Source organism: Balaenoptera physalus, assembly GCF_965194825.1.
Source record: "Balaenoptera physalus genome assembly, chromosome: 1".
Taxonomy (NCBI): domain Eukaryota; kingdom Metazoa; phylum Chordata; class Mammalia; order Artiodactyla; family Balaenopteridae; genus Balaenoptera; species Balaenoptera physalus.
The window spans coordinates 77,330,705-77,355,500 of NC_138882.1; the positions used below are offsets into that span (position 1 = coordinate 77,330,705).

General features: G+C 40.0%; 1 protein-coding gene across 1 annotated transcript in view; it reads left to right on the forward strand.

The window, feature by feature from the left end:
- SH2D1B (SH2 domain containing 1B) overlaps nucleotides 1-18,675 on the forward strand; it is a 38,176-nt gene extending 19,501 nt beyond the window's left edge. The window contains exons 2-4 of the mRNA XM_082414731.1: nucleotides 8,688-8,751; nucleotides 11,010-11,166; nucleotides 12,802-18,675. Coding sequence (XP_082270857.1) covers nucleotides 8,688-8,751; nucleotides 11,010-11,166; nucleotides 12,802-12,839 — 259 coding nt within the window. The 3' untranslated portion in view covers nucleotides 12,840-18,675. The remainder of the gene's footprint in view (nucleotides 1-8,687; nucleotides 8,752-11,009; nucleotides 11,167-12,801) is intronic.
- Nucleotides 18,676-24,796: the final 6,121 nt, after the last annotated feature.

Here is a 24,796-nt window from a genome sequence, read left to right on the forward strand (position 1 = left end):
ATCATGTCATCTGCAAACAGTGACAGTTTTACTTCTTCTTTTCCAATTTGGATTCCTTTTACTTCTTTTTCTTCTCTGATTGCTGTGGCTAAAAATTCCAAAACTATGTTGAATAATAGCAATGAGAGTGAGCAACCTTGTCTTTTTCCTGATCTTAGAGGAAATGGTTTCTCTTTTTCACCATTGAGAACAATGTTGGCTGTGGGTTTGTCATATAAGGCCTATATTATGTTGCGGTAGGTTCCCTCTATGCCCCTTTTCTGGAGAGTGTTTATTATAAATTGGTGTTGAAATTTGTTAAAAGCTTTTTCTGCATCTATTGAGAGGATCATATGTTTTTTATCCTTCAATTTGTTGATATGGTGTATCACGTTGATTGATTTGCATATATTGAAGAATCCTTGCATCCCTGGGATAAATCCCACTTGATCATGGTGTATGATCCTTTTAATGTGCTGTTGGATTCTGTTTGCTAGTATTTTGTTGAGGATTTTTGCATCTATGTTCATCAGTGCTGATAGTTTTCTTTTTTTGTGACATCTTTGGCTGGTTTTGGTATCAGGGTGATGGTGGCCTCATAGAATGAGTTTGGGAGTGTTTCTCCCTCTGCTATAAATTGGAAGAGTTTGAGAAGGATAGGTGTTAGCTCTTCTCTAAATGTTTGATAGAATTCACCTGTGAAGTTATCTGGTCCTGGGCTTTTGTTTGTTGGAAGATTTTTAATCACAGTTTCAATTTCAGTGCTTGTGATTGGTCTGTTTATATTTTCTATTTCTTCCTGGTTCAGTCACAGAACATTGTGCTTTTCTAAGAATTTGTCCATTTCTTCCAGGTTGTCCATTTTATTGGCATATAGTTGCTTGTAGTAATCTCTCATGATCCTTTGTATGTCTGCAGTGTCAGTTGTCACTTCTCCTTTTTCATTTCTAATTCTGTTGATGAGTCTTCTCCCTTTTTTTCTTGACGAGTCTGACTAATGGGTTATCAATTTTGTTTATCTTCTCAAAGAACCAGCTTTTAGTTTTATTGATCTTTGCTATTGTGCCCTTCATTCCTTTTTCATTTATTTTTTTATCTGATCTTTATGATTTCTTTCCTTCTGCTAACTTCGGGGGTTTTTGTTCTTCTTTCTCTAATTGCTTTAGGTGTAAGGTTAGGTTGTTTATTTGAGATTTTTCTTGTTTCTTAAGGTAGGATTGTATTGCTATAAACTTCCCTCTTAGAACTGCTTTTGCTGTATCCCATAGGTTTTGGGTCATCGTGTTTTCATTGTCATTTGTTTCTAGGTATTTTCTTTTTTACTCTTTGATTTCTTTAGTGATCTCTTGATAAAAATACTCTCTTATTTAGTAGCGTACTGTTTAGCCTCCATATGTTTGTAATTTTTACAGTTTTTTTTCCTGTAATTGATATCTAGTCTCATAGCATTGTGGTTGGAAAAGATACTTGATATGATTTCAATTTTCTTAAATTTACCAAGGCTTGATTTGTGACCCAAGATATGATCTATCCTGGAGAATGTTCCATGAGCACTTGAGAAGAAAGTGTATTCTGTTGTTTTGGATGGAATGTCCTATAAATATCAATTAAGTACATCTTGTTCAACGTGTCATTTAAAGCTTGTGTTTCCTTATTTATTTTCATTTTGGATGATCTGTCCATTGGTGGAAGTGGGGTGTTAACGTCCCCTGTTATTATTGTGTTACTGTTGATTTCCCCTTTTATGGCTGTTAGCATTTGCCTTATGTACTGAGGCACTCCTATGTTGGGTGCATAAATATTTACAATTGTTATATATTCTTCTTGGATTGATCCCTTGATCATTATGTAGTGTCCTTCTTTGTCTCTTGTAATAGTCTTTATTTAAAGTCTATTTTGTCTGATATGAGAATTGCTACTCCAGCTTTCTTTTGATTTCCATTGGCATGGAATATCTTTTTTCATCCCCTCATTTTCAGTCTGTATGTGTCCCTAGGTCTGAAGTGGGTCACTTGTAGACAGCATATATATGGGTCTTGTTTTTGTGTACATTCATCCAGTCTATGTCTTTTGGTTGGAGCATTTAATCCATTTACATTTAAGGTAATTATCGATATGTACTTTCCTATTACCATTTTCTTAATTGTTTTGGGTTTGTTTTTGTAGGTCTTTTCCTTCTCTTGTGTTTCCTGCCTAGAGAAATTCCTTTAACATTTGATGCAAAGCTGGTCTGGTGGTGCTGAATTCTCTTAACTTTTGCTTGTCCTTAAAGGTTCTAGTTTCTCCATCGAATCTGAATGAGATCCTGCTGGGTAGAGTAATCTTGGTTGTAGGTTTTTCCCTTTCATCACTTTAAATATGTCCTGCCAGTCCCTTCTGGCTTGCAGTTTCTGCTGAAAGATCAGCTGTTAACCTTATGGGGATTCCCTTGTATGTTATTTGTTGCTTTTCCCTTGCTGCTTTTAATATTTTTTCTTTGTATTTAATTTTTGATAGTTTGATTAATATGTGTCTTGGCGTTTTTCTCCTTGGATTTATCCTGTATGAGACTCTCTGCACTTCCTGTACTTGATTGACTATTTCCTGTCCCGTGTTAGGGAAGTTTTCAACTATAATCTCCTTAAATATTTTCTCAGACTCTTTCTTTCTCTCTTCTTCTTCTGGGACTTCTGTAATTTGAATGTTCGTACATTTAACGCAGTCCAAGAGGTCTCTGAGACTGTCCTCAATTCTTTTCATTCTTTTTTTCTTTATTCTGCCTTGTGGTAGTTATTTTCAGTATTTTATCTTCCAGGTCACTTATCCGTTCTTCTTCTTCAGTTATTCTGTTATTCATTCCTTCTAGAGAATTTTTAATTTCATTTATTGTGTTGTTCATCACTGTTTCTTTGCTCTTTAGTTCTTCTAGGTCCTTGTTAAACGTTTCTTGTATTTTCTCCTTTCCATTTCTAAGATTTTGGATCATCTTTACTATCATTACTCTGAATTCTTTTTCAGATAACTGCCTATTTCCTCTTCATTTGTTTGGTCTGGTGGGTTTTTACCTTGCTCCTTCATCTGCTGCATATTTTTCTGTCTTCTCATTTTGTTTAACTTACTGTGTTTAGGGTCTCCTTTTCTCAGCCTGCATGTTCGTAATTCCTGTTGTTTTTGGTGTCTGCCCCCAGTGGGTGAGGTTGGTTCAGTGGGTTGTGTAGGCTTCCTGGTGGAGGGGACTGGTGCCTGTGTTCTAGTGGGTGGGGCTGGATCTTGTCTTTCTGGTGGGCAGGGCCATGTCCAGTGGTGTCTTTTGGGTTGTCTGTGAACTTAGTATGATTTTAGGCAGCCTCTCTGCCAGTGGGTGGGGTTGTGTTCCTGTCCTGCTAGTTGTTTGGCATGGGATGTCCAGCACTGGAGCTTGCTGGCCATTAGGGGGAGCTGGGTGTTAACGTTGAGATGGAGATTTCTGGGAGAGCTCTCACCGATGGGCAGGAGGTCTCTGGTGGCCCAATGTCCTGAACTTGGCTCTCCCACCTCAGAGGCTCAGGCCTGACACCAGGCCAGAGCACCAAAACCCTGTCAGCCACATGGCTCAGAAGAAAAGAGAGAAAAAAAGAAGGAAAAATAATAATAAATTTAAAAATTATTAAAATAAAAAAAATTTTAAATAATAATTTTTAAAAAAGAAAAGAGCAACCAATCCAATAAACAAATCCACCCACGATAACAAGCGCTAAAAACTATACTAAGATAAACATAAAAATCAGAAACAAATTAGTTGCAGACAGCAAACCCCATACCCCACAGTTTCTTCCAAAGTCCACCGCCTCAATTTTGGGACGATTCGTTGTCTATTCAGGCATTCCACAGATGCAGGGTACATTAAGTTGATTGTGGGGATTTAATCCACTGCTCCTGAGGCTGCTGGGAGAAATTTCCCTTTCTCTTCTTTGTTCACACAGCTCCTGGGGTTCAGCTTTGGTTTTAGCCCCACCTCTGCATGTAGGTCGCCCTCAGGCATCTGTTCCCACCCAGAGAGTACAGGGTTAAAGCAGAGGCTGATTAGGGGGCTCTTGCTCACTCAGGCCGGGGGGAGGGAGGGGTACGGTAGTTATAATTGGAATGTGGGGCAAGCCTGCAGTGGCAAAGGCTGGTGTGACATTGCAACAGCCTGAGGTGCACCATGTGTTCTCCCAGGGCACGAGTCCCTGGATCACAGGACTCTGGCAGTTGTGTTGCACAGGCTCCCGGGGGGGTGTGGATAGTGAACTGTGCTTGCACACAGGCTTCTTGGTGGCTGCAGCAGCAGCGTTAGCATTTCATTCCCGTCTCTGGGGTCCGAGCTGATAGTTGCAGCTCACGCCCATCTCTGGAGCTCATTTAGGCAGTGCTCTGACTTCTGCGGGCAGACAGTGAAGGAATCCCCTCTCCTCGCACACCCTGAAACAATGGTCTCTTGCCTCTTAGGCGGGTCCAGACTTTTTCCCAGACTCTCTCTTGGCTAGCTGTGGTGCACTAGCCCCCTTCAGGCTGTGTTCATGCAGCCAACCCCAGTCCTCTCCCGGGGATCTCACCTCTGAAGCCCGAGCCTCAGCTCCCAGCCCCCACCTGCCCCAGCAGGTGAGCAGACAAGCCTCTCAGGCTGGTGAGTGCTAGTCAGCTCTGATCCTCTGTGCGGGAAGCTCTCTGCTTTGCCCTCTGCACCCTTGTTGCTTTGCTCCTCCGTGGCTCTGAAGCTTCCCCCCACCGCCCACTCCCTGTCTCCACCAGTGAAGGGGCTTCCTAGTGTGTGGAAACTTTTCCTACTTCACAGCTCCCTCCCATCCTTATTCTTTTATCTCTGTTTTCTCTTTTTTCTTTTGCCCTTCACAGGTATGTGGGGATTTTCTTGCCTTTTGGGAAGTCGGAGGTCTTCTGCCAGCATTCAGTAGGTGTTCTGTAGGAGCTGTTCCACATGTAGATGTATTTTTGTTGTATTTGTGGGGAGGAAGGTGATATGCACATCTTACTCCTCCGCCATCTTGAAGGTCCCCTGGCTATCTATTTTATATTTGGTAGTGTATATATGTCAATGCTACTCTCATTTTGCCCCAACTTCCCTTCCCCCCTCCCCGTGTCCTCAAGTCCATTCTCTATGTCTGCATCTTTATTCCTGCCCTGCCACTAGGTTCATCAGTACTGGTTTTTTTTAGTTTCCATATACATGCGTTAGCATACAGTACTTGTTTTTCTCTTTCTGACGTACTTCACTCTCACTATCTTAATTATAGCTTTATAAGAAGACTTAAGACTTGTTAAGACAGAAGCACCCCACCGCGTGCACACACGCACACACACAGACACACACACACACAAACACACACACACCAGTTTTATTTTTCTTTTTCAAAATTGACTAGACCAGATTTTTATGCAGAGGAGTGACATGATCTGACTCACCCTGGAGCACCCTGGTGAGTGCTGAAAGGAGCACCCTGGCTGTTGTGTAAAGAATAATAATGACATCAGAGAGAGAGGAAGAATGGCTAGAATTATGTCCTTGAAGAGATGAAAGCAGACGGCAACCGGTGGAAATAAGAGGGGTTAGCTTTGCAGAGCAGCACGCAAAGTTCAACTATGGTAATAAAGGCAGAGTCTATGCGTGTAGATGCTGTTATGCTATTATGGTGATGGGAATCTGGAGATTCTCTTCTGATTGTTTTAATCGTTTTGGTGAAATCATCAGTTAAGAATGAGACGTTGAAGGTTTAAGAAGAAAGGAAATGGTGTAGAATCATTGTTGAGGAGAATAGGAAAATAAATGATCACCTGGAGGCATTAAGAGCCCACTTGAGGTTTGTGGTCATTCATTTAAAGACAGAACAGTGAACATGGCTATGTCTCCCAGCCACATACAGCTGTAGAGATTTGGGCTTAATCAGGATTCTGCTAATTAAGGAAATAAAGTGAAAGATGATAAAGGAGTTGAAGGGAGTGATTGTAATGGTTGACAAGCAATCTAAACTGGGTAAAGAAGGGAGTGAAGACATGTGAGTGAGAACACTGAAAAGTGGTAAGATCAATGTGTTGGAAAGTCTATGGGGTCAAGGGAATGTTGGGGAAGGGATCTGGAAAGACAGAAGGCAGGAGAAAGAGAGTGGGATGCATGAAGTTCACATTATGAGAGGGTTGCCCATATTGGCAATTACAAGGTCAAAGTTATGAGTGGGGCTGGCTTCGTGGCGTGGAACCTTATGCAGCCACCCAGGGCCCTACACTCAGAGGGCCCTGCACTTGGTTTACTGTTCTGCTGTCACCATCTCAAAATTCCTAATAATTTTTTAAGAGGGACGTTAAATTTTCATTTTTTCTATGGGCCCCACAAATTATGTAGCCACTCCTGGTTATGAACATGGGAGTGAGAAGGCGATGTAGGTGGAAGACAAGGTTATCGAAGGAGAGGAATTCGAGGAACTGAGAAATTGGGATGTTAAAGGATAATCTACATGTGAATTGAAATTGCCAACAATTTAGTCAGGAATAGTACTGAAGACGGTGACAGTGAGCTAGGAGCTAAATCCTGGAGACATGAGTCACAGTAACCCAGAGCTGAGGAGCTGTCAGCATAGTGACATCTTGATTGGGTAGGAGGTGATATAATCTACTTGAAGCTCAAAGCTGAGGGTTTGGAGATGGGAAACAACACTGAAGAGCTGCAAAAGCAAGAGCACGGGCCTCCCCTCCAGGCCTGCAGTGAGGAGAGAGCACCAGCCTTTTAGTGGGGTCCCGGGGAAGCAGTGTCCGTGGGACAGAGCCAGGTTTCCCTTAGAGTGAGAAGGTGACAGGGGTGATTAGAGAATAGGTTGAAGACATAGGAGACTTTGGTGATGGCAGACCTTGAGTGCTAGAGAACACATGGAAGGATTTCAGGAGCTGGGGAGAGGACACAATACAGGCTGTACAGAGCTTTGTAGGATTAGAAAACAGGAGAAAAGATATCCTGAGAGACTGGGGTTCTTGCAGTGACTAACAAACAGGGATAAAGGGCATGATGAGATTAACCCAGTGGATTCCAGGCAGAGGGTGGAGGCAAGACTGTGAGTGCTGGGGGATAAAGAGGGGCTCCCTCGTCACCGTGGTGACAGGGGCAGAAGGCCCAGGGGAAGCATGGTCTTTATAACTGCCTTGAGTGTAAATGCACACTGAAAAATCATGTATCTTTTAAAAGTTTTATAAGTGGCATCTATAAAATAATAATTAGAATAGGAGGCATTACAATAAGTCTTTATGTTGACCCAGTAATATTGCAGTTGTATAAAGTAGATACTAATCTCACTGCTCCGTAATCTCTTACAGCATTTTTTGGGGTAAACATTCCAAAATAAATGCATATAGGTATCACAAATTCAGTAAATCAATTTCTTGTAAAACATCACTGCAATGTGGCTTATTTCATGAAAAATACTTTGCAAAGAATAAGACTATATTTGAGCAATGTCCCTCTTTCTAACTTGAAGTATATGGCTTTTGGATTAATTAATATAGAACCTCCATTTGTTTTATTCTTTCAAACTCCTCTAGTAAAGATTTTCTTAGGCTGATAATACAACAGTATAATTAAAAATAAAGTCATTTATTTAAGAATTTAACTTAGGCTATATGATAGTTGAGTTTCAAGAAACCATGTGAGCAACCAAAAGCAATGTATGGACCTTGTTTGGATCCCTATTTGAATAATACTTCTGTGAAAAGACACTTGTGAGACCTCGTCCCAGACTGTGGAATACTTTAATTTGTCACATATAGACAAGGATTCATGTAAAAACTTTTTGTTGCTTGTCATGTGATTTAAAGACACCTACTAGCTTCTTCTGGCCTCAGGAAACCCCACAAAAAGGATTGGGATTTGAAGTCAATTGTCAAAGCCACCAGACAATCATCAGCGATGACGTCTCCTGTACCTTAAAGCTATAGCTATCTGCCTTCCCAATTCAGTCAAAAGATGGGTCATCTGATTCTTTGGCATGGGTGCAAGTGAAGGGGTGAGGAGCGATCAGTCAGATAATTTGAACTTCATGTCAATGTTTTTGATCCTCATTTTTTACATTTTAATATTTCTTTGGAATCAGAACATGGTTAACAGTTGATAGAGACATTTAATGCATGCATTTTTCTCCTCAAAAGCTATTATTAAATTGATAACATCTTGGAATTGAAGAAATATGGTAATGTATGCTATTTCCTGTTTTGGAAATTGCTCGATTGAGTCTGTTATCTAAATTCTAGTTCGATTACTTACCCAGTGGCTCCTGTTCCAGTGAGGCACAACAGCACAATACATCACTTCCTTGCACAAAATTCCCAACCTTCTCTATTTTAGTTACATTAACTATCTCTAATGAGGTCAATGACCTGTCACTTAATAAACAACACAGGAATGGTTTGATGGTGTTTTGTATGTTGTATCAACTTAGGGCTAAGTGAAAAAACTAGAGAGAAATACCAAGACAATGGAAACTGTAAAATTTCTCTCCTTATTCTCTTTGCTACAGCCCAGACTTCCACCATAGAATAAAGGTCTCCATTTTAAAACCTCTCTTTCAAATTCCCACAGATGAGAAGGCCTGAAAATGATCAGTTTCATTTTGGGATCCAAGATTGACAAAGGCATTGCACACAAAATACAGTGGTAGATGTTACCCGGATTTGCATATAAGAACATTGTGATTCACACAGTCATCTTTCCACAGGTTTAAAAATTTGGTCTACACATACCGAATCTTCAAAGAGAAACATGGGTATTACAATATACAGGTAAGAACATACAAGAACTCCTATAACAAAAACAATACAAGCTGGAGGGAGAAAAACCTGAGAACATCTCTTGAACCTGAGATGCCATGAAGAGGCACTCTAAACAGGGAAACAGTGTGCAGAGTTAGAATCAGATCAGTAGTTAACCTTGTCTTTCTTTGAGAGAAATAGGAATGCACTAGAGTTGGGTTCCATTTTCAAGAAAAACAAGGCTGTTGTTCAAAAGTGTAGAGGCACAAAGTTCCTTCAGGGGTCAAATATACCAACCTGAACTCCATATAAGACTACTGTCAAATTACAAGACTAAACAACGAACAGGATATGGGTGGAAAGGTAAGGTGGGGAGAGGTCCGAATGTTTAGGAAGTCAACATTCGGGGACACCATAGCTGTATGAAAATGCAAAGGGGAGCATCAGTCAACTGGCAATTTAGGGATTTCTTTAATGTTTCTGGTTTACTGAGAGCTAAGCAGAACAACCTTTTTTCTTTTGAAGTTACTTCTCTGGTAGGAAATAGAGTATAATAAATGTCATTGAATCTTTAATTACTAACATAGACTCCTGAAATAATCTTTCTGAAACACTTGCATAAAGGTTAAGCAGATTTTTTTTACTGCAGGATTTCTCAGAATCTTCAATATGCTAACGTTCATTGTGACTATCTGAAAGAGATTAGAATATACAATGATCCCCAGACACACACACGCACACATATATGTAATTTTTCTTTTGCCACAAAGGACATTATTGAGGCAATTGACAAACTCTGCATAAGGTCTGTAGATTAGTAATAGTATTGCATCAAGATTAATTTCCTCATAGGGAGGGTGAGAGGGACACACAAAAGGGAGGAGATATGGGGATATATGTATATGTATAGTTGATTCACTTTGTTATAAAGCAGAAACTAGCACACCACTGTAAAGCAATTATACTCCAATGAAGATGTTAAAAAAAAAAGTTCCCTATAATGGCCATTGATATTCTAAACTGCCTTTGGTCAAGTCTGTTCATTTAGTTACAAATGTACCTAAAAAAAAAAAAACAAAAAAACGATTAATTTCCTCATTTTAGTGTGGATATGTAATGTTCTTGCTTTTTAGGAAATACGAAGTATTTAGGGTCAAAGGGATATCATGTCAGCAACTTACTCTCATAATTTTTTTAAAAAAAAGAATACATATATGTATACATATATACATACACATATATATCTAGAAAGAGAGAATGAAAGGCAAATACAATAAAATGTTCACATTTGGGGTATGGGTGAAGGTTATATATGGAAATTTAAAAAATATTTTTGCAGCTTTTAAAGCAACATATTTTAAAACATTTCTTTCTTTCTTGTGCATATTTTGGGAAATTCTGGATAATTCCTTAATACCCCATTTTGTCTCTTGTCTGAACAAAACAGAGAGGCATCCAAATCAGTTATAACAGACACAGAGGGGCATTTCATTGAGGAGCAGCTCTGTATCAGGGCCTGTGATGGATGCTGCCTTGGGCTGAAGTGACAGCCTTTCGTAGAGCTGACTTCCATGTCAGCCTGCATCTCTGTCACGGAGGTTAACCACACCCCAGGTCACAGAGCCTTCCTGTCCACACCCCTCTGTAGACCAACACCGTGGTCCTAAGAGAACCACAATGATCATTAAGAAAATCAAATACATAAGAGCCAAAGAAGCTCTTGTGTTTTTAAATTATTTCTATAAGATTATATTAGAAAATTGTACTTGGTTTGTAGGTGGTAAAGAGAAAACAACTATTCACAATTTACCTGAGTCATGTTGACATTCCCATTTTCAATTTAAATCGGGACTTTTTGGTCTTGTTTTCCTCTCATGGAGAGTCTGAATTCGTCAAGTACGTAAGTTGCATATTTTGCATTTCCCATCAGAAGTCCTCCCATATTAGTCCCCTACACTCTGACATAAGCTCTTAGAGGGGTACCCTCCACAGGGTACCTACAAGAACTGTCCCCAAATTGCCAAGAATGGGAGCTCATTCGATACTGCAGACTGAGGTGGGGACCTTTGATTGTTAATCTTCTTTACTCAGAGTAGCTCAAGTCAGAATTCCGTTTTGAAAAGTAGGGTTTCTGGGTATTGCATATGGTGTGAGCTCCCACACAAGAAGTGTCGGCCACCTGTTTTCAATTCACCGCTCAGAGGCAGCCCTGAAAACCACTGTTTTGAGAAGTGTCATCTTTCACACACAATTGCACGATGATGAGTGATCTCCTTGCATTTTTGCAGACCGTGGAAGGCGTTCAAAGACAGATCTTTCCAAACCTAGAGGAATTGATCTCCAAGTTTGAAAAACCAAATCAAGGGCTGGTGGTTCACCTTTTAAGGCCAATAAAGAGAACCCGTCCCTGCCTGAGATGGAGAAGATCGAAGATAAAGCTAGATGGTATTTATGATAAATAACTTTCACACGGGTGCCAGACAGGAACCTTAGTCCCATTTCCACCACTGGCCTACTTTGCAGAACCGATACAGATAATTGTCCCTTTCTATGATGTTAGCTCTAAAAAGCTTCATTCTATGAAGAGCACTTTCCATTTTGTTGGGAAGTGGTGCCTTCGAGCTCCTGGAGGTGGCAAACACGTAGAGCTCTCTGTGCTTGGACAGCCCGGGGAGCAAGGGTGGTTCCTGAGCACTCTCCGAGAGCTGACTTCAAACTCATTCTGTGACCTTGTGCACACAACACGGGTTTGGGAATAGATGACCAACAAGCAGAATTTTCAAACGAGAAAATTGCTTCAACCCTCTCCCCAAGCCTCATCCTGTTACATTTTGCTCAATATTTGCTAAGCATTCATTTATATAGTGTTAGGGGAGTAATTATTTCAGATACACCCCAAAAGTTATTAAGCCACGGTGGAAAAGGAGAGATGGTCAGTAAATCTGAGTGCAGAGAATTGAGATCATATCCCAAGCAGCTACTCTTGCTTACACCCCTTGAAGTCTGCTCTCAGAAGAGAATCTAGTATCTGTCCGTTACAACATAGTTTGAATTTAACTCAGACTTCCTGAGACATTTACAGTTTAACCCTGTCTTCTCAAGGCGGGATGTGTGGTGATAGCCCCAAGAAAGGGATTTCAGTCATCAGTGGGTAGGTGATGGGGATGGGAGCAGAAGTGCTAGCTAGGGAGAAGGGCGGAGGACAGAGAGTTCTGGGGAGCCTGCAATCACCCCACACCCATTGTACTCTGTCTATAGCAAAGTTTCCCTTTGGACTGCCAGAGCAAACTTCTCACCTCCCCAACAAGACTAAGCGTGGCTTTTTAATTATGGAAAAAAAACCCACAAAACCCTCCTCTACCATTTTCTCTGTCCCCCTTCCCCCACGTAGAGGAGTGTGCACCCAGAGGAGAAGCGACCCATGCAGACCTGCTTCCTATAGGTTCAGCTGCAGATGTAGTCCCACGGCCATTTTCTACCGTAACTTACAGAAAAGAATAAAAGGGGGCAGAGTAGAAACCCAGGGATGTACCTGTGCTGCGGTCCTCAGGCAAACCCAGATGAGTTGCTCAGGATGCTTGGGGTGGTGGTAGTATTTGTCTCAGCGATGATAAAATAACCACAAATTCCAGCAGGGGAACCCTTTAGAGTTCGTCCCCAAGAACTGGGCGAGAGTCTCGCCATACCAGTTGTCCATGCTTGGTCAGCCTTGGCAGAGCAAGCTCCCAAATCCTCAGCTACCAAAGTGGGAACTTCCTCCCATTAGCTCATCTTCTTCCTCCCTTTCCCTTGGCCTCCTTAGAACAAGCCTTAGGTGTTCTCACTCTGAGGGAGGCACAGGTGTTCTCCTGGTGAGTGGAGGCATCTGGTCCTGGAAACTCTGATGTTTGACTTATAAACAGACCCCCTATTTTGCCAGCAGAGCTCCCTGTGGTACCCCAGCCCTTGAAGATGTCACTTGGATGTGGCATCAAGATCACCCTCTGCCTGGGGAGAAGTCTTTCCCTTGAGTGGTGTTGGTCAGTGTGACTCCTGGGTGTTGAGCCTCATGGTTGGTCTTCTGCTTTTTTTTTTCCCCAGGGAACAGTAACAGCGATTATGTGGATGTCTTGCCTTGAAGATAAGGAGACTGGACAAAGCACTTATAGAAGAGATGGGGTGATAGCTCTCACCAACGACCCTGCTTCTCCTGTAGGTGTAGGTCTGCAAGGCCAAACTCTAGGGGACAATTTAGACTCTCCTGGTGTGAGTGACTGAAGATGTTCTGTCCACCAGTCTCAGAGAAATCACTCCCCCTGCCCTCCCTCCCATGCATACACCTTGAGCAGCTTCGAAACCCCTTCTCCCCTCTCACTCTTCTTTCTTGCAATAGGACAGCCTGAACCTATTCTCCTTGACTTGTTAAAGGTGCACCACTACATCGCAGTTGACAGCCCCCTTTCAACCACGTGACCAGAGGAGAGAGAAGAGAGAGCGCTGGCTGCTAGTTAGGAGCCTGAGTTCCAGTCCTGGCTCTGTGACTGCAGACAAACCTCTTCTTCTTTCTCTGTTTCTTCATCTACAAAACAAGTGGCTAAGCAGAAGGGTACACAATGCCCCAGCCTCTCTGCTGAGCCTGTTTATGTCCAGTGGAGTTGGGGAGCCCTGGAGTGATGGACATGTATAGAGCATCCGCAAGAGATTAGGATCCCAGCCCTCCCCAAACAGCCAACGCATTCCCTGCACCTGCCTGTGCTGGTCTTGGTCATGGTGGGAGCCCTGACCCACTCATGCACCCTTCTCCCTCCTGCCTGGGCTACTCACCTTCTTTCTAACCTTGATCCCTGCCAAATATTGCCCTGGAGACACTTGCTCTCTGATTCTGCCTGATTTCATTTATGCACTAACCACTTCCGCAGCAGGGATGTAGTTTTTCATTGTGGTATGTGCGGGGATTTTGAAGGTGTGGTCCCTGTTCCCAACGAGGTTTTAAAGCACGGTTGGGTCTTCCCTGAACCCTCCACAGCACGTAGAAATGCATGCGGCACAGACCTGTGCCCCATTCAGAGACATTACTGACTAGAAGCTCATTCCTGAAGGGTTTGTCGCGTTGGTTCTAAGGCCCTTTGAATTTTTCTGCTAGTTCACATTTTAAATTAAGACCTGATTAGTGTGGAATGTACCAAATTCTATGCCCATTCTATCGCCCATCTTCAAACCGTAGTGATTCATTTCACCCCACTAGCCTTACCTTTTAAAGTTATTAAAGAGAGGAACTTAGATTTCTAGGAAACATGAACAGACATTGTGGCTGGAACCCCAAAGCATGAGCCGTTCTGACTTTCGGGTCACAGCAAACCATAGTACAGAAGAAGTGCGCTGTAGCCATATTCAGAGAGCTGAGGGAACCAAATCCTTCTGGTTGGTTCGGTAAAGGACACCAGAAGCAAACCTGTTCTCCAGGGTCCTGGGTCTTTGACTCTTTCTCCATGGTACAAAGAAGCATGTTCCAGTTGTCAGAGCCTGCAGCGATCCTTGGCACAGAAAATATATTCAGTGAATATTTCTTAAATAAATGACTGAATAAATCAATATACATAAAATGTGGCCACTTATTCTGGATAGCAGAGATTTGTTTGAGCTTTATACATTTCAAAATCCAGTAGAACGTGACTATTAATTCAAGACCTTTCAGTTATAACTCTCATAGAAGTGATCTCCTTTTTTCTGAGCATCTATGCATAGCACCTTACATGATGCTTGGTCCCCAGTGGGTTTTCAGCATATTTTTCAAACGAGCAAGCCACATTTAATAGCTAGTGTGGATGTCATGCTATAGTTCCCTGAAATTTAGAAGACCCTGAACAGGTCATGTGAAGAACAGCTGAAAGTTCTGAGTATGTGGGACTGGATGAGGGAGGACTTAATAAACTAAAGCAGTCGTTTCAAGTGTTCGAAGTGCTGTTCCGTGAAAGAGCGTGAAGATTCACTGGGTACAATGCCAGACAGTAGAACTCAGACCAATGGCCGGGTGTTTATAGGAGGGCAGTTTTAGCCAAATCTAAGAAAGAACTCTGAACTCACTGGAGTTATCCTGCATTCAAACAGTCCTCCCTCTGCTGTGGTCCAAGTGACTTAGGTATGGAGAGTAGAGTTAATCCCATTCCTTTGTTCATAACTCCTTACCACCATCAACCCGTACAAGACTCTTGTTTTATTTCATCTTTCTTCCCTTCATCCCTAATTCCCATTTCAATGGAACCAGCTCTGTACTATTTGATACATGCCCTTGGTATGTGTGCACCCTTGTAGAATATACAGAATTGGTTGTGACTATAGATCTTTTACATTTACGTGCATGATATGGTGCTATTGCTCCAATTCTGTTATTACTTTTCTTCACTCAATAGTATGTTTAGTTCTATTCCGTATTGTTGAGTGTACATCTAACCCAGGGCCTCTAACTGATGCATGGTATTCCACAGCGTGCATCCACCACATTTTGCTTCCCTCTAGAGATGGAGATATCTTAAGTTGGTTCCAACTCCCTGCTACTGTGATGAGCAACCTTGAGCAAGTCTCTTTATGGAGGTGTAAAAGACTTCCTCTGGATTATATGGGTGGGTCATAAAGTGTACTCAGATTTAATTATGAGGTAATCAAGCCCATTAAGTGCTTTTTTTGCCTTAAGCTTTGTGCTTTTTGATCCTTGTTTTACAAGCCCTTCCCCACTCCAAGATCGTGGGGAAAAAATTATCCTACACTTTCTTCTACTGGCTTTATACTTTTACCCTCTGCAGTTAGGGTTTTAAAGATGGCAAGGACTTTTGCCTTTTTCACTGGCATATATCCAGCGTCTAGAAAAGTCCTTCACCCATAGTAGATGCTCAATAAATATTTATTGAATAAATGATGAATCTGGGGTTAACCTTTGTTCATGGTGAGAGGTAAGAATCCAGCTTTGTATTTTTCCATATATATTTAAGTGGTTTTCTGATTTCAACCCGCTTAATAATTCATTTTCCCCCCTCTGACTTATGGCGTCTCCTTTATATCACAACTGTTCTAATACTCTGGCTTTTAATTGTCTGGTAGGATAAGCACTCTCTTATTTTTAAAAACCAATTTAGCTGTTTGTGGACCTTGATTCCTCCACATACATTTTAGAATAAATAAGTTTCTCAAAACATCTTCCTGGAATTTTGTGTAAAGTTGCAATGAATTTGTAATTAGGGGAGAACTGATATTCTTGTGATGTTTTCCCATGCATAAACATGCTACATCTATTTTGTCAGGCCATCTTTTTTGGTCTTTAATGCAATCATAAGTTTTCATTACAGAAGTCTTGTATATTCTGTTAGTTTAATTGCTAACTATTTTTAGTTGTTATAAATTTAAGTCGTGTATTTTATTACATTTCTTTCTTTTCTTTTGATTTGAGGTTTCCCTTTAATTTTTTTTTTTAATTGGGGTATAGTTGCTTTACAGTGCTGTGTTAGTTTCAGCTGTACAGCGAAGCGAATCAGCTATATGTATACATATATCCCCTCTTTTTTGGATTTCCTTCCTATTTAGGTCACCACAGAGCATTGAGTAGAGTTCCCTGTAGACTACAGCAGTAGCAAACTGTTTATGCTCTGATTAGATCTACTGGTTTATCTGTTGATTCTATTGTAAATTAGATTGTAAATTCCATGTAAATGATTTTGTCAGCTATAAATGATAGAATTTTGTTCTCCTCCCTTTCATCAGTTATACACTTTATTTATTTTCTATGTTTACTTGGTTGGCTAGGACCTCCAGTATACATTAAATACTAGCCATGAAGGTGGGCATTCTTATGTTGTTCCCATACTATATGAAATGCTTAGAAATTTCCCCATTTAAGCACAATGTTTGTTGCAGCCTTTAAGAAGGCTATTTTAGTTTTTATTGGAAATGTTTGGAAATTTATTAAATGATTTGTTTCTGTATCTACTGAGATAATCACATTCCTTTAATCTTCATTCCATTATAGAGGTAAATTACATTAATTAAATTTCTAATATTATACCATCCTTGCATTGCTTAACTTGATCATGTTACATTATTTTTAATAGACTGTTGGATTCAGTAAGTTAGTATTTCATTTAAGATTTTTGCATTAAAACTCGTAAACCAAACAGAACTATAATTTGCTGAATTATGGTTATACTAACCAGATCAATATAAAGTGAATTAAGGAGTCTTTTTCTTTTTTCTATTTTTTTGCAACAGCTTTGTAAGGTAAGGATTATCTGTTGCATGAAAGCTCATTAATACTCTCTTGTAAAACTGAGCTTGAAGTTCAGGTGAAGAAGGAGAGGGTGTCTTTTATTACTATTTAAATATCTTTTTTTTTTTTACAAAATTTACAGAGTTTTATTAAGTGTCAGACACATGCATTATATCTCACACATGTTAAAATTTGTATTTGAACCCCAAATTTATTTTATTAAGAATTTCTCCCCCAGAGCTCTAATGTGAGCTATAGTTGGTCCCATAGGAAGAAGAACAAAAATAAAGACTTTAATGGGGAAATCTATTTACAAATATATGTTTTTTAAAACATAGTCTGATGAGAGGGAATTAAACATATAATTTTTATTATGACTGGTTTGTTCAGCAAAAGAACTTGCTTATTACTCTCTTTAACGCATATTGGTTTATTCAATTATTTTGCCAAATTTGGTATTCTTTATTTTTTCAAGTATTTATCCATTTTGTCTAAGTTTTCAAAATTATTAGCATATAGTTAATAATACTATTTTATTATTTTTAAGAATATGTTGTGACAGTCATAATATCTCCTTCTTCACTCTCTATCTTATTTGCATCTTACTCTTTTTACTAATCAATTTTATGCATCTTAAATGGTCCTTTCAAAGTCAGCTTTTAGCTTTAATTTTTTTGTTATTGTTTTTAGATTGCTATTCTCTATTTCATTGACTTTTATTCTCATTTTTGAGCTTATTTGGCTTATTTTCGATATTTATTGTTTTCTAATAAATATACTTAAAGCTATGAATTTATCTCATAGTACTACTTTAGCTGTACCCCACACATTTTAACATGGTATTTATTGCTGTTCAGATCAAAGTATTTTTAATCCCTGTAAAAATGCCCTCTTCAATCCAAAGAGAATTTAGTAGTTTGTAATTCTTTTCAAACATGTACAGTACTTTAGTAGAGATTCCAAACTATATAGCATTAAAGTTAGATAGCATAGTTTGACTTGATGAGGCTTCCTTGATGACCTAGTACATGTGAACATTACATTTGTTTGGAAGAAATAGTTTTTTCTACCCATTTTAAAGCTCACTCTCTTCACCACTGCCGCCAATGTATTCAAGATTATAGATCATATAAACCAAAACTTTTATATATTTTCTTATTTTTCATTTATTTGACCTATCAAAGAGAAATGTCTCTCATTTTAACGCAATATATAATAGAGTTTAGCTTTCTAATTACAATAGTTGTACAGATTTGTCTTCATAGTTCTGCCATTTTTGTTTTAACTATTTTGAGGTTATATTTTTAGGTGTGTATCTTTTTATAATTATTTTATCATCTTAATATCTTTCTTTTATGAAGGGTTTCTCTTTGTCTCATAAATTTCTGCCTTGAGGGACTTCCCTGGTGGTGCAGTGGTTAAGAATCTGCCTGCCAATGCAGGGGACACGGGTTCAAGCTCTGATCTGGGAAGATCTCACATCCCACAGAGCAAGTAAACCTGCGCTCCACAACTACTGAGCCTGTGCTCTATAGCCCGCAAGCCACAACTACAGAAGCCCACGTGCTTAGAGCTCATGCTCTGCAACAAGAGAAGCCACTGTGATGAGAAGCCTGCTTACTGAATCGAAGAGTAGCCCCCACTCTCCGCAACTAGAGAAAGCCTGCGTACAGCAATGAAGACCCAACGCAGCCAAAAAATAAATTAATTAAAAAAATTAATGTATGTCTTCAATTTTATTTTATATTAAAATTGCTATCCTCTTTTTTAAATTTTATTATTTTTTTTACACAGCAGCTTCTTATTTGTTATTGATTTTATACATATTAGTGTATATATGTCAATCCCAATCTCCCAATTCATCCCACCACCACCACCACCCTCCCCCCACCCCATTTTCCCACCTTGGTGTCCATACGTTTGTTCTCTACATCTGTGCCTCTATTTCTGCCTTGCAAACTGGTTCATCTGTACCATTTTTCTAGATTCCACATATATGTGTTAATATACAATACTTGTTTTTCTCTTTCTGACTTACGTCACTCTGTAAGACAGTCTCTAGGTCCATCCACGTCTCTACAAATGACCCAATTTCGTTCCTTTTTATGGCTGAGTAATATTCCATTGTATATATGTAGCAAATCTTCTTTATCTGTTCATCTGTCGATGGGCATTTACATTGCTTCCATGACCTGATTATTGTAAATAGTGCTGCAATGAACATTGGGGTGCATGTGTCTTTTTGAATTATGGATTTCTCTGGATATATGCCCAGTAGTGGGATTGCTGGGTCATATGGTAGTTCTATTTTTAGTTTTTTAAGGAACCTCCATACTGTTCTCCATAGTGGCTGTATCAATTTACATTCCCACCAACAGTGCAAGAGGGTTCCCTTTTCTCCACACCCTCTCCAGCATTTGTCATTTGTAGATTTTCTGATGATGCCCATTCTAACAGGTGTGAGGTGATACCTCATTGTAGGTTTGATTTGCATTTCTCTAATAATTAGTGATGTTGAGCAGCTTTTCATGTGCCTCTTGGCCATCTGTATGTCTTCTTTGGAGAAATGTCTATTTAGGTCTTCTGCCCATTTTTTGATTGGGTTTTTTTTTTTTTTAATATTGAGCTGCATGAGCGGTTTATATATTTTGGAGATTAATCCTTTGTCCGCTGATTCATTTGCAAATATTTTCTCCCATTTTGAGGGTTGTCTTTTCGTCTTGTTTATAGTTTCCTTTGTGGGTAGAGTAATCTTGGTTGTAGGTTCTTCCCTCTCATCACTTTAAATATATTGTGCCACTCCTTTCTGGCTTGTAGAGTTTCTGCTGAAAATCAGCTGTTAACCTTATGGGAGTTCCCTTGTATGCTATTTGTCATTTTTCCTTTGTTGCTTTTCATAATTTTTCTTTGTCCTTAATTTTTGTCGATTTGATTACTATGTGTCTTGGCGTGTTTCTCCTTGGGTTTATTCTGTCTGGGACTCTTGCGCTTCCTGGACTTGGGTGGCTACTTCCTTTCCCATGTTAGGGATATTTTCGACTATAATCTCTTCAGATATTTTCTCGGGTCCTTTCTCTCTCTCTTCTCCTTCTGGGACCCATATAATGCGAATGTTGGTGTGTTTTATTTTGTCCCAGAGGTCTCTTAGGCTGTCTTCATTTCTTTTCATTCTTTTTCCTTTATTCTCTTCCACAGCAGTGAATTCCATCATTCTGTCTTCCAGGTCACTTATCCATTCTTCTTCCTCAGTTATGCTGCTATTGATTCCTTCTAGTGTATTTTTCATTTCAGTTATTGTATTGTTCATCTCTGTTTGTTTGTTCTTTAATTCTTCCAGGTGTTTGTTCTTTAATTCTTCTAGGTCTTTGTTAAACATTTCTTGCATCTGCTCGATCTTTGCCTCCATTCTTTTTCCGAGGTCCTGGATCCTCTTCACTATCATTATTCTGAATTCTTTTTCTGGAAGGTTGTCTAGCTCCACTTCATTTAGTTGTTTTTCTGTGGTTTTATCTTGTTCCTTCATCTGGTACATAGTCCTCTGTCTCTTTTTTTCTTTTTTTCAACATTATCCATAATTTTATGAATTTTATGTTCAAGCTTCATACTGCATACATGATACTAGTTACATTATTCTCCAATATTTTTGTATATTGAAATATTACATAATTTTTAAAAGAATATATACATGTCTGTAATAGTTTTCTATGCTGTTCACAAACTTAATGGCTTAAAACAACATACATTTATTATCTCACAATTTCCATGGGTCAGGAGTCAGGGTATGGCTTAGCTGGGTAATCAGATTCTCAGAAGGCTGTAGTCAGGGTGTTGGCAAGGGCTGGAGTCTCATCTGAGGCTTAGGGTCCTCTTTCAGAGTCACTTGATTGTTTGGAGAATTCATTTCCTTGCATCTGTAGAACTCATGGTGGTTTGGTTCTTCAAGATTCAGCAGGAGAACTTCTGAATGCAGTCAGCTAAGGTAGAGTTGTGTACAATGTAACATAATTATCATCTTGCCATATAATGTAATCTAATCAAAGGAGTGACTACCTCCTCATATTCACAGGTCCTGCCCACACTCAAGATGAGGGGGATTATTCACAGCAAGTACACCAGGAGGCAGGAACCTTGGGAGATGCCTCAGAACTCTACATACCACAGTACCTCAAGGCTCTTATAATCTGGTAGAAGACATAGACATAAGACCAACAGTTTAAAGCAATGTGAGATGAGCTATATTAGATGTGTGTCCCTGTTTGGGTCCTCCAAAAGGTGACCCAGATAGAAGACCTTGAGTGCAGTCTATTTTGAACCAGGAAGCATAAGTGAGATAGCGAAAGTAGAAAGGCCAATATAAAAGGTGCATTAAAAAGCAGGTTGGGGGACTTGCCTGGCAGCCCAGTGGTTGAGTTCACCTTCCAGTGCAGGGGGTGTGGGCTCGATCCCTGGTTGCTCTGCCTCTTAATTTTGTCTGTCTTTCTGTGAATGTGGTTTTTGTTCCACAGGCTGCAGGATTGTAGTTCTTCTTGCTTCTGCTGTCTGCCCTCTGGTGGATGAGGCTATCTAAGAGGCTTGTGCAAGCTTCCTGATGGGAGGGACTGGTGGTTGATAGAACTGGGTGTTGCTCTGGTGGGCAGAGCTCAGTAAAACTTTAATCCACTTGTCAGCTGACGGGTGGGGCTGATTTCCCTCCCTGTTGGTTGTTTGGCCTGCGGCAACTCAGCACTGGAGCGGACAGGTTCTATGGTGGGGCTAATGGCAGACTCCAGGAGGGCTCATGCCAAGGAGTACTTCCCAGAGCTTCTGCTGCCAGTGTCCTTGTCCTCACGGTGAGGCACAGCCACCCCCCGCCTCCCTCCAACACTAGCAGTTAGGTCTGGTTCAGTCTCCTATGGGGTCACTGCTCCTTCCCTTGGATCCCAATGCACACACTATTTTGTGTGTTCCCTCCAAGAGTGGAGTCTCTGTTTCCCCCAGTTCTGTCGAAGTCCTGCAATCAAATCCCACTAGCCTTTGAAGTCTGATTCTCTAGGAATTCCTCCTCCTGTTGCCGGACCCCCAGGTTCGGAAGCCTGACGTAGGGCTCAGAACCTTCACTCCAGTGGGTGGACTTCTGTGGTATAAGTGTTCTCCAGTTTGTGAGTCATCCACCCAGCGGTTATGGGATTTGATTTTATTGTCATTGCGCCCCTCTTACCGTCTCATTGCAGCTTCTCCTTTGTCTTTGGATGTGGGGTATCTTTTCTGGTGAACTCCAGTGTCTTCCTGTCGATGATTGCTCAGCAGTTAGTTGTGATTCCAGTGCTCTCGCAAGAGGGAGTACATGCACACCCTTCTTCTCCGCCATCTTGAACCAATCGAGGCAAAAAAATCTATCCAGACTTTCTTTTCATTATATAATTTTCCATCCCTTTGTTTTTAAGTTTTTTCATATCTTTTGTTTTAACCCTGTCTTCTGTAGACAAAGTATTGCTGGATCTACTTTTTTTTCCAACTTAAGTTTTCCTCCTTTTGTTTGGTGAGTTCAATACACTTATATTTATTATAATTTGTTCTATTTGAATTTATTTCTGCCATTGTTATGAGCCAGATGTTTTTGTCCCTCCCAAAACCATATGTTGAAGCTCTGACCCCTGATGTGATAGTATTTGGAGGTGGTGCCATTGGGAAGTAATTGGGTTTAGATAAGGTGGCGCCCTCATAATAGGTTCAGGGCCCTTATAAGAAGAGGAAGAGACACCAGAGCTCTCTCTCCACCTGCAAGCACAAGGAAAGGCCTTGTGAGAACACAGCAAGAAGGGGGCTGTCTGCACCTCAGGAAGTATCCTCACCAGACACAGAATCTGCTGGCACCTTGACCTTGGACTTCCCTGTGAGAAAGTCTAGTAAAATGTCTGTTGTTTAACCCACCCATTCTATGGTATTTTGTTACAGAAGCCTGAGCTAAGATAGAAATCTTATTCCATTCTTTCCATTTGCTATACATTTTGTTTCTTTTTTTTTTTTTTTCCTCTTCTGCTTTTCATTGGATTTCCCCCTGCTGATTTGAAACCTCTATTAAAAAAAAAAAATTTATGGTGGTTATCCATAGCCTATTAAAACCTGTATTTATTCTCTACCTAAAAAACTTAAAATATGTTGTTATAATTAAGCATACTCTCATTTCCCTTTTGTCACCATAATTAATCCCACCTCATTTTCTGATCTAAAATTTGAATTATTATTATCTACTCCTTTTGGGTCCTTTACCATTTAAATAACAGTAAGCTTTACTGGCTCAATTACTCATCCTTACTTCCTACATATTTACAAACACATAGAACTCTTCTGAGTTCACTTCTTTTCTTACTGGAATATTTCCTCCAAGAATAGTTTCAAAGATGGTCTTTGAGAAGTAACCTTTTGCAGTCTTATATGCTTCATAATATTATTTTACACTCATTCAAATGATAGTTTAACTGAATATAAAATATAGGTTTAGTGTTTTTTTTCTTTCAACAATATCAAATATTAAGCCATTATTATTTTGTATCTAGAATTCTTATTGAGATGTCTGATGTCAATCTGATTCTCCTTTATAGCCAATCTTCTTTTTCTGGAAACTTTAAAGATGGTGTATCTTTTTTTTTTTTTTTTTTTTTTGACAGGTAAGAAGTGAAAGGTGGTCTGTCTTTATGATCTTAAATTTCGCTGTAAATGTGTCTGAGTTTTTCCTCCTCTATCCTGTTTGAAGGTCTATATGCCATTTTATTCTTAAGATTTTAATCTTTCTGTACTTTTGGAGAATTCTCATTTTTTTCAAAGATTTCCTCCCCTTCTATTTTCTCTCTCCTACTGGAATTCCTAGTAAAGAAGTGTCATCTGTTTTATTTCTCCTTTCCTACGCTATTTGTTGAATGATCTTAGGAAAATTACAAGCCTTTCCAAAGGAGGTAGTACTTATCTCATGAATGTATGTTATTTTTATCACGAAAAGCTGCCTCTTGGCAGAAATTAGCTGCCAGAAACTGTAATGCCTAAAGTCAGCCACAAGAGGTCAGACAACCACCAAGAAAACAGGTACTGAGCTGAGGGGTTTTTTTGTTTGTTTAGCACTGCTGAGAAACTATGGTAGCTACAAAACCGGAAACATTCCTCTCACTAATACTCATCTCTCATTTGAATGCTTAATCTCCAGTGTCAATAGCAGGATTAGTGTATGAGCCAGCCTTCTCTGAGTTTGCAATTTGAGATGCAATAGAAATACTTCTGCCACTCCTGCTTGCGGCTGAAATTCTTGCAATTCATAGAGCAGATTTACACCAAAACCATTCAGAATGGATGTTTTCAAGAGGCACCAGAGTCAGCTCTGTCACTCACTGGTAGAGTGACTTTGGGCAAGTTGCTGAAACTCCCTAAGCCTCTGGCCAGCCTCATCTAGAAAATGGGGTTAACGATTCTTACCGCATAGTTATTATGAGGAATCAGAAACCACGCCAGCACAGGTTAACACTGAAAAACTGTAGCCTTTGCTGTTTCCTCTTCTGTAAAATGAGGGATTGGTGAATGGGTCTCTAAATTCCCACCCCACATGAATATTCAGTGTCTAATGAAATTGCATTCACCCCTGGAGATGGTCCAATTCAACAAGATGTTTCTGGGGCATGAACATTTCCGGGAAATTTTTATCAGACTGGTGTGATGGAAACAGAGAAGAACCATGGGGTGGTGGGGAAGCTGTCTGCTCCTTGGGTCTAAAAACCTAGGCCTACACATCTAGCTCTGCTTTTTATCAGTTGTAAGACTCAGGCAAATCTGCTTAGTCATTACCTCAATCTCAGTTTACCCATCTATAAAACGGGA